Consider the following 10,463-nt stretch of genomic DNA (forward strand, 5'->3'; position numbering starts at 1 on the left):
ACCCTGCACAGAAGCTCCTGGACAAAGTACAAACGTGCTGCCAGAGGAAAAACTTGAGAGCTGCATGGACTACGCCTGGATTAGGATGGTTATCTGTGTGTTTCAGATGCTACAGGAAATAACAGAGACACAGGACTACATTGTGGCTTCTTGCTTTAAGGATATCCTAGTATGCTGATCTTTTAAAGCCGAACTTTCTTCACTCACAAACAGCCTGAACATGTACATGTCTTACTTTGACTCAAGAGAACTATTTCTTCATTAGGCTGACCAAAAACCGGTGTTCTCAGTAATGAAAGGCAGAATTCATCTTGTGGAAATGCTCGTGGAAAGTCTCCTCCACAAGACAACAACTGGGTTACCTCATTCCAAAAGTCTGCCAAGCACCAGCACCACCCAAACACTTAAGAGCATGGTTGTTTTGCTTCATAAAGCCACATCCTTAAGGATCTGGAAAGAATCTTGAATTTCAAAAATAACCCGGAGAATCCTTTCTCTGACAAACAGTGGTTTACAGGATCTGTACTGCCCTCAAATCTCACCCCTTCTGTACCATACTGCACAAACCGGCAGCTTCAGCAAGTTTTGCAGTCTTAGATAAAAGCTTTAAAGCTTATAGATACACACAGACACAGAGAAATGAGATAAATATCAGGTGTTTAATCCTTTTTTTGATGACATTGAAGATCTTAGGATGACAAAAGATCTACAAAAAACACCAGAGAAAAAATACATATAAACTCCCAATGCAAAAGAAGTGTAGCTATCTATAGTGCTTTGCCATGCCCAGAGAGGATGGGAAATTAATTCAGCTATTATGTGGGTAATTGGACTTAAAAATATTCTACTGCTCCCACAGTTCCTCCCATCCAAAATAACCCATCCCAGAAACTCAATCTGCTAGATGTGTACATGCTTGTATGGAAAGTCAACCCCTGCTACAAAGAACCTGGGAGGGTTTCAGGAGCTTTGTTCCTGATGAGAACTAAGTACTAAAAACTCCTCCATCCAGGTTCTCCTGGGAAAACACGGTCTGAGGCCTTAGTCTTGATTTTCTCTCACAATTTCAGTTTTGGGACAGTTTCAAATCTAGAGGCTCCTGGCCTGCTCTGATTCCCTTTCTGCTGACAGCTTTCTTAGGGACATTTTGATAAACAAGGCATTTAATGCAAAGCAGAAACCCAGTGATTTTTGATAAAAGTTTCCCGGGGCAGATTGTTCAGCCAATTCAGCAAAGAACTCTGAGCTTTGTGGCAAGGACAGTGCGATGCTGAGGGCACACTGTCCCCTTCTGGCAGCAGCCACACACTGAATCTCATCCATGCAGAAGGTCTGGGCAGACAAGCAAGTGAGCAGGAAGGAAGTGTTCTGCAATGGGACATCCAGCAGGACAGTGCTAAAACCAACCTGACAGGTTCGGCTGCCCAAGGGAATTCATTCTCCATCTGTCTTTGATATCTTCTCTTGCCTACGTTCAGGCAGAACTCGGCAGTATCTGAGCTCCGGGAGTGAAATAACAAATGGCTCTTGGGAGTCGACTTCTAGGGGAAGAAACACAAATGATAGAACACCTGACACCATCCTCTCTAAGCTAAGGTCTGTGGCCACCCAAAAAAGGGTGGCACATCCCTCCAATGAAGAACTCAATGTCAGTGGGGCTGTGGAGCAGTTAACATCATCACAGAAAGCTCCAGCAGAGTCAGAACTGCAGTTCTTACAGTGAGCAGCCATTTCCACTGCCATGTGTGTTTTGGGGCAAGGTAAACCCAACACTATCTGACGTGGAAGAGGGAACACACTTAGCTTGGACACATTGTCCATCCCCACCCCAGCATGTAAACCCTCATTCTCATTTCTGGCTCATGTTACCTGCAAGGTCCAGTTTGTCTTCCCTCTTGTATCTGAATCCAGTCAACAAGCACCACTTCCATCTACACTGTCCCTCAGGCTCTGCCCTGAGCTTGTTTTTGTGTCCCACACCCCTGTGTCACCCGGTTACCTTCATGGCAGTTCAAGGCTTCTCTCAGTGCCCTACAGGCAGCTTTCTTTGCCTCCAGGACACCTCCAGGCTGGCCTGGGCTGTAAATTGCAGTCTCTACTGTCAGTTGCAGGGCCCCATCCAGCACACACTGCATTCTCCTCAGCGCTCTCACTGCCTGGTCCAGCTGCTCCTGGGAGTCAGGACGGATCATCACAAGCACCAGCACATTTGGCAGGCAGGGGAGGAGGCTCCTCACATCCCGGACAGCTTCCTCCAGGTGATCCCACTGCATGAGCCTTTTCAACACACTGGCTTGCCATAGCATAAAAATCAGGTGTGGGGGAACCAGGTCCTCCTCTTCCTTCCCCTCATTCTCTGCCTGCTGTGGTTTGTGCTTGATGTCCCCTGTGCCGCACAGGTCCCGGGTAAAATCCACCAGCAATGAGGGAGCTCTTGACTCAGCATGGTCCACCTCCATCACACCCACTCGTCCATTCCGGCTCCCCAGCATGTCCAGTAGGTTGAGGAAATCCCAGGTGGTTCTGTCCACGAAGGAGGCTGACTCCTTGGATGCCATAGCTTCCTCTCACTCGTCAGTTTACTGTGCTGCTGGGGAAAGCAGTGGAAGTAGCAAAGGCAATTGCACAGCACAGGCTCAAAACAGGCAACAGCTGCTGCTCTGAGCAGCCAAGGCTGGGTTGGGTGGGACCAAATGAATGTGAAAATAGCAGTTTTGACACAAAGATTCACAAATTGCAGCCATGTGCTTCCTGGGGTTGGACCTCCCAGAAAAAGGCTTTGTACCTTGGCAGTCTGGTACAACAGAAACAAGTTACAGGGGAAAGAAAAGGGATGATTATGTGTATTTGGGCATCTTGTATCAAACTCAGAACTTACTCCCTTCTCATCAGCAAAACCCAACTATATGATAGTGACCACAGGCCTACTAACCTGTTGTTACAGTTCACTTTGCTCATTATGTTTCCGCCTCCTTCCTCTGTAATGCCTAAAGCTGGAAATCCCATCCATCCTTCTTTGAATCCAACATGTCCAACCCATTGGTAGTTGTGGAAGACTAAAAGCCCTGCCTGACCTGGTCCCATATCCCATAAACTGCAATTTCTCTACACAGATTAAAAAAAGGCAGTTTTCCATGGCAAAGGCTCTCCTGCTGTGAAGGACAGCACTGGCAGCAGGCTTAGGTCTTTAAGCCCAGCAAAATAATTTCTATACCAGAGCTGAGTAGTTGGGTCAAGTTTTTAATTCCAGTTCACAGTAATGTTTATGATTTACCCAACAATATATTCTGCACACACAACTACTCCACCTCTTTCAGCAAGAAGAGGATTAGCTGTGAAATACCAGCCCACTGCAGACTTGCAAAGCCAACAACTCAGAGGGCTCCATGACACACACTGGCAGCAGGCCCAGGCAGGGAGAAGGAAGCTCTCATGCCCTGGGAAGGAGGGACTGCACTGGAGTGGGCTCAAGGTGTGGTTGAGCCAACAGACTCACCTGCCCGACCAACCAGGATGCATTGAAAATGATGGAACTACTTGGTGTATGTGGAACAGCTCTCACAGGGTATCCACAGGTCATTGTGGGACTGTGACATCAGCAGCAGCCATGACAACCTGTACCCACCTCAAACTGCCCTTTGAACCACCCAGTATTTTGGGAGCATTTTCAGAGATAAGAAACTGAGCCTTGCACTTCACAACTGTAAGTTCATTTTTTCACCACCGTATTGTTCAGCAAAATGAAAAGAACTAAGGAAGTGCAGGTAGATGCTCACTGCCCTACATGACAAGCTGGGATAAGGGTGGCCAAGAAAACAGCATTAACACCTGGGCACTACAGAGCTGTGCAATGAAAATGTGTTTAAATTATTTACACAAAGCAGACCCTACAGGCACACGTGCTGCCCAGGAACATGTGCGCTCATTATCAGGGATTCTACCAGAACTACTACTGTGAGATGTGAGAGAGGCTTTGCACCTGCCAGGATTTAGTGTCTCTGTCTGTGCTGTCAACTCTGATACCCTACTGAGAAAGAGGTCTCTCAAAATTGGTGGAGGCAATAAAACCAGAAATATACAAAAGTTAAAGAGATTCTCCATTTTATTTTGAATAAAAATTTAGATCCTAGATGGATACAGCATCTGTAAAACACAAAACCAGAGAATCATGTTAGAAATCTTGTATTCAAACACACGTTTTGCAGTTACAATCTAGACCATGTTCAACTGCTATTAAAGCAATCCCCAGTTTATGCAGAAGAGTGTGAGAATGACTTGCAGGAGCACTTTGCTGGTGGCACAGACTCTGTGGCAGCCAGCCCTCCTGTGCACCAACAAGAGCTCCCATGGCTCTGGATTTCAGGAATTATCTGTGCTGCTCCTACTGTGCTTTTTCTAAGGCACAGGAGAATGACAGAAAGGACGGACTGCACCCCTCTTATACTCCTTTTGACAGCATCACTATGAAAATATTACATCACAACTCTGGGTGAGAGACCTGAAAAGGACAGTTCCACTGAAGCCCTGTGGCTAAAATGCCAACAGTGGGGACAGGTGGAAGTGGCCACGACAGAAGAGCACTGCCCTCAGTTAAAACATTTGGGACGCAAGAAAAAAATCAAAAGGTGGAGTAGAAGGGTGCAAAAATACACAGAACAGATTGGTGGAAAAGAAATCAAGGCAGCTTCAGAAAGGAGTTGAGTCCTGGAACTTGAAGAGCCTTTCCAGACAACCTGAGCAAGCACACAAACCTGACAAAGAGACAAACCCCCTCAGCATATGAAGCCAGGAAAAAGCCTCTCTAGGCTCCAAAATAAACAGTCACCGAGCCATGCTGAACACCCAGCAGCAACACAACAAAACCAGAATTCAAATGTTCCCTCATACTGTGTGGAATTAAAAGGCACCCCAAGACCTGCCAATAAATATCTTGCTGCTAACCACGTCCACTTACCACCCGGATTCTGTGTCCAATGGCCTTGGCAGGAAGGTTGGAGCGGAACTTGGCGCGCACCATGCCACTGTTCCCATGGGCACGCGTCACCTTCCCCCAGATCACGCGGGTCCTGTTGGGTTTGCCTCCGGGGGTTACCGTGTTGCTGGGGGAAAGGAGGCACAGAACAGCTCAGCAGGGCAGTCACAGCTCTGCTGTCACCAGCAGTGACAACTGAGGTGCCTTAGGTTCCTCTAAGGCACCTCAATAATTTAGCTCCCTAGCCATCTTTAACTAGAGCAACATCCTCTTTTATTTAGCTGTGAAATTTTCCTGGCCTGGGATTTTCACTGTACCTTTCAAAGGCATAATTACAGCTTGTAATTTATCAGAAGTTCCACTGGACAAGTATTAACAGCTTACAAAGCTCAAAAATTTGGAAAACACTTTTGCTAACAGGATGAGACTGAAAAATCAACAATATGAAATTGCCAACACCTTATTTCTCCAGACACACTGAAGGCAGGAGAATAGGCCATTGCAATAGATAGCAGAAATCACCTTAAATGAAGAGCCATGGACCATGCTGGAAATGATGGTGGTCAAGTTACCAGTTTGATCCATTTTATTCAAGGTTAATTCTGACAGTACTCAAGAAAAAAAAAAAAGAAGTGGAAGCAATAAGCAGCTGATCCCATGGTGTCTACCAATGGCAGCAGAGCAGAAGTGACAGACATTGCTCAGACACACAAAAGTCAGAATACAAATTCATCCAGGCTTCACAAAATCACTTTACTGTTTAAGTAACTCAACAGTTTAAAGTATTTAACACAAATTCACCCATCTCAATTTACTCCATCGGCCCACCTTCAGTTTTTGCCAAGCTTAGGCAAAACTTGTTTCTCATCACACTTGCTCTCTAATGTCTCATGTAATATCATTGTCTCCTAGCATTTACAAAGCCAATACAGGAACTGGCTAATTCAGCACAAGAATGAAACGTCACTTACTTTTTAGCTTTGTACACATAGGCACACCTCTTGCCCAGGTAGAAGTCTGTCTCCTGACGGGCATAAACACCTTCAATTTTCAGAAGGGCCGTGTGCTCCCGCTGGTTTCGGAGGCCACGTTTGTAGCCAGCAAAAATGGCCTTGCACCACAGCCTAAAGACATGGAAAACATCTGTGAATTATGAATCACTCCAAAGTAACAAAAATAAAAACAAATCACAGGCTGCTTCAGCAGAAACAAATTCCACACCAGTAGAAATCAGCAGAGGAAACAGCCAACTTTTACAAATCACTGCAAATACTTATGTTCAATGAAAAGAGGAAAGCTGAGTATATGGAACATGAAGTATTTGAGAGAATTTTGCATTTTCTGCTTGTCATAAACTCCTGGCACAACAATACTGGCTTCATACTAAGTTTCAAATGCTGCAGCATTAGCAGATATTGTTCCTAAGTATCTACTAACAACGAGTAAACATTGCTTTTTTTCTACACACCACAGCAACTCTCCTGTGTTGCAGTAACTGCTATAGAAGGCATGAGCTGCCCCTGATTTGTAGCTTTAAAGGAGTGAACAGCCAGAGCAACAGCCTGACATCCACTGGACACCGGCACTGCACAAACCCCTCAGTAATTCTTCAGGACAATTCTTCAGGCACTGCCCACGTAAAGTCATTCTAAGACTTGTCCCACGCACCGAGCAGACAGCACATCTGGCCCAAGGACATCCAGCACCTGCCCCGGGATCCAGCAGGATCCAAGTGAGATACCCAGTTCTACCTGCCACACGTGTAACAGGACATAAACTCCAGAGTGTGATTCACAGAACCATCGAATGGTTTGGGCTGGAGAGGACATTTAAGACCATCCAGTTCTGACTCCCCTGCCAACTCAATCCCTACGGTGGCACAACAGAAAATTCACCCATGAGAAAAACACAATACCCTGTTTACTCAAGGAAAAAGTCCATCCCAAAGCTCTACTGTACAATGGAGATTAACAAACCCACAAATGTCACACTGATATTTACTGACAGGCCAGGGGGAGCGCAGCACATCGGAACAGCACCTACAACCAGCTCAAGAGACTTCAGAACAGGGACACAGCTGTGGGCGTTCAACAGGGCCCGGCAGGACACCGGGCAGGGGAGCACCGGGCAGGGGAGCACCGGGCAGGGGAGCACCGGGCAGGGGAGCACCGGGCAGGGGAGCACCGGGCAGGGGAGCACCGGGCAGGGGAGCACCGGGCAGGGGAGCACCGGGCAGGGGAGCACCGGGCAGGGGAGCACCGGGCAGGGGAGCACCGGGCAGGGGAGCACCGCTTCAACAAACGCTCTCAGGAACGTTGCAACAGCACCGAGCCGAGAGCCAGCACTCACTCACCTCCCGGTCATGGTGTCCTCCCGCAGACCCGGTCCCGGCAGGCCTGCAAACGACACACAGCCATGAGCCCCGGGCCGGCAGCTCCACCCGGCCCGGCGAGCGGGACCCCGAACACCCGGGGGCTGCCCGGGAGCCACCCGGAGCTCCGGGAGCTTCCGCTGCCCCCCAGAGCAGCCGCCTCAGCTCCGCTCCAGCCGAGGGCCCCAACCCGCGACTGGGACCATCCGCCGCGCATCGGCGCCATCCCGCCTTGTCTCCGCCCCGGATCGCGCCATCCACCGCGCCCCGGGAGCCCCGCGCCCGCCGGAGGCCCCACAGCGGGGGCAGCACCCCCCAGCCCCGCTCCCGGCCCGCGGCCCCGCTCCTCCTCACCCGCAGCGCCCCAAGATGGCGGCGAAAGAGACCCGCGCCCCGCTGCCTGCCGGGAAATGCGCCACGAGGACCCGAGCGGCCAGCCCGAGCTGCCGGAGTGAGCAGCACCCAGTAAGGAAGGTACCGCCCGTCCCGTGTCCCCTGTCCCCTGTCCTGTGCACGCGTGCTCCAGGGCGATCCCCGCAAGATCGATCCCAGGAGGGACAGCCCCAGCCCCGCTACTCAGGCACCCGCCGGGCAGCCCCGCGAGGCCCCCGAGCGTGGTGGTTGCCATGGAGACGGGCGGCGCATCCCGGTGAGGGCGGGAGCGGGACCGGGAGCGGGGAAATGGGGGCAGATCCCGGTTAGAGGTCGAGGGGAGCGCGGGCCGCTCTGGGCAGGGCGAATGAAAATGGGCCGCGGCGGTGGAACGAACCGAGGGGCCCGAAGAGAGGCAGCGCGGGGGGAGAGAGCAGCCCTCGGTGTTCGCGGTGGGCTCCGGGTCCTGCTCGTCGTCCGGTGTTCTCACCCTCAGTCAGTGAATCATCTCCACATTTATTTTACTTCTGATATCGCCTTGGAGGCAGAAAACATATTTTCGACACCGAAATCCCTGTAACACATTCCTTTATTTTCCAAAATAAGATCTGGAAGCATGTACTTACCCATTTGCTCACGTCAGGGTTATTCACTCCCGATTTCTGCCACTTTCCTCACACTGCCAGAAATCCAGGTGCATTTTCACAGCACTTGAAGTGATTTAGGGGAAGGGAAGTGAAGGGAAGGGAAACCTTGAGGAACCTTGATGGTCCCTTTCCCTTTCCTTCTCTTCCCATCCCTTTCTTTCCCTTCCTCTCTCCATTCCTCCTCTTTCCTCTCTTTTCCTTGCCCCTTCTCCCTCCCCCCTTATTATTTTTTTTAAATGAGCACCTTGCTGTCCTAGTATTTCAAGCAGGAAGCAGAGCTGTGTAAGGTAAGGCCACACCTATTTTACTTTTCAAGAGACCTTTCTTTGGTAAAAATGAAGTTATTTGTGATTTCTGGCTCAGCTGCTGCTCCTGTGGATATTCAGAACCTCTCTTTGCCAATCATTTGCCAAACGGATCTAAAGAGGATTCTCATTCTCAGCTATGCATTTTATCACTGGAATTCACTGGAGTCTCTTCTCTTGACTACAAGGAATGCTGCACAAAATGCTGCTCTTGTATCCATTTTCCTTTATCAGGCAGCAGGGTGGGAGAAATGAACATCCAGGACTCTCACACAGCAGAGGGAGCTGCAATCCCCGAAGGAGCAGGAGGCCAGACCTTTTATACAGTTGCTTTAAAAATTATTACTTGATATGTTTTTCTTTCCCTTTATATCAGCAGGGAAAGAATGTAATCCAAAAGTCACAGGGGAATACTTTTTTTTTTTTTAAAAATTATTATTAAAAAAGTTTAATGAGGGATTTCAGCAAATAAAACAGTGCAGGGTGATGCCAGTGGATGGTCTGAGGGGCACTGTGCTGACACTGAAATCCAGAGCAAGCAGCTCATATCTGTAGAGTTTGCTAATTCACAGACAGTGGTTTCCTACTCAAGTCCAACTGAACACAAGCCCAGACCCTGCTGGCTTGGCACATGGATCTGCTGAGCAAGGATGGGGATGTAAGAGAAGATACACAGGAGGAGCAAAGCAGCAAAGGGCCTTTAGAGAAACATTCCAGCTGCCAGCTGTCTTGAAACATATTAATATCCTGAATTAATCCTCTCCTGGTCAGAAGCTGCTAATGGAAAAGAGGAAAAGCTGCTGCATCCTCCTTTGTTTCCAAATAAGTCACTTTTTCCTATGAGAGCTGCATGTGTTATTTTTTTTTTTCCAAAAATGCTGCTGTAATCATCTGTCACAGCTATCTCCCAACACATCTTTTTTTCACCATATTTTTAGCATTATGACTCCACATGTAATAGATTATTCTTAGGTTGTTTAGACTCAAAATATGGATCATGGATTTCTGAAAAAGATAAAAATGAGTAAAACATAGAAAATATTTTATTAGTGTCTGTTGACTGAAGATCTGCTTTTCTTGATGAAAAAATGCTGCATCTCCAGTTCTATAATTGATTCCAAGGTTGACAAGAAAAGTGATCAGTTTAGTGTATTATACAGATCATTTGCCAGTTTTTTTTGTTAATACTTTTATCAGATTCCTATCTCAAGTTGTTATAATTAAGATAAAAGAGAGAAAAAATCTCAGAAGCAAAGGGATGAAATCACTTCCTTCTTTGTCCTAGGTGACCATCAAAAGCCCTGCTCAGAGGAATTAGATGTAAGTGGTTACAAACAATACAAGTGTAGTGAACATACTGATAATATTCAGAATTGTTACTTTGCTGTTATCTTTTCCTGCCATGATTTAGACAAGCTTCTTGAAATAAATCAGGATGCCTCTGCCATTACCTTGGCTGAAAGGCTGTTCTGTATCTTCATCCATTCAGGAGTTAGAAACCTTATCACAATGGCCTGGCTTAGGGGAATTTACTCTCCCTTGACCCAGAGCAGTATTATCCTTTACCTTAAATACCTCTGTCTCTCCCTGGTCTCTGCCCTTCCTATGGATTTACTGAGAGCAATCCCAGTCACTGCCCTGTGCACACTTCCTAATCTCATCCCCAGGGAGAGCCCTGTCCTCTTCCAGCACATTTCAACAAGTGTTGCATTAAACAACTTCCTGCAACAGACAGGGATGTCAGGAAATAGATGTGTGAAATCTGAGTTTGTTTTGAGTTTGAATCTTTTGTTTGT

The 10,463-nt window shown here is 47.8% G+C and overlaps 2 protein-coding genes across 2 annotated transcripts; both read right to left on the bottom strand.

Annotated features, from left to right (window-relative positions):
* Nucleotides 1-640: 640 nt before the first annotated feature.
* On the bottom strand, nucleotides 641-4,107 carry LOC132077823 (uncharacterized). Its single transcript, XM_059479727.1, has 2 exons — nucleotides 2,000-4,107; nucleotides 641-1,541 (listed from the first exon to the last, which is right to left on the bottom strand). Exons 1-2 carry the CDS (start codon nucleotides 2,556-2,558, stop codon nucleotides 1,435-1,437), a joined length of 666 nt encoding a protein of 221 aa, XP_059335710.1. The 5' UTR covers nucleotides 2,559-4,107; the 3' UTR covers nucleotides 641-1,434.
* On the bottom strand, nucleotides 4,085-7,849 carry RPL35A (ribosomal protein L35a). The gene is made up of 5 exons (XM_059479728.1): nucleotides 7,698-7,849; nucleotides 7,326-7,368; nucleotides 5,944-6,096; nucleotides 4,955-5,099; nucleotides 4,085-4,143 (listed from the first exon to the last, which is right to left on the bottom strand). Exons 2-5 carry the CDS (start codon nucleotides 7,334-7,336, stop codon nucleotides 4,120-4,122), a joined length of 333 nt encoding a protein of 110 aa, XP_059335711.1. The 5' UTR covers nucleotides 7,337-7,368; nucleotides 7,698-7,849; the 3' UTR covers nucleotides 4,085-4,119.
* Nucleotides 7,850-10,463: the final 2,614 nt, after the last annotated feature.

The sequence above is a fragment of the Ammospiza nelsoni genome, chromosome 10 (genome assembly GCF_027579445.1).
Source record: "Ammospiza nelsoni isolate bAmmNel1 chromosome 10, bAmmNel1.pri, whole genome shotgun sequence".
NCBI classification, from domain to species: Eukaryota; Metazoa; Chordata; class Aves; order Passeriformes; family Passerellidae; genus Ammospiza; species Ammospiza nelsoni.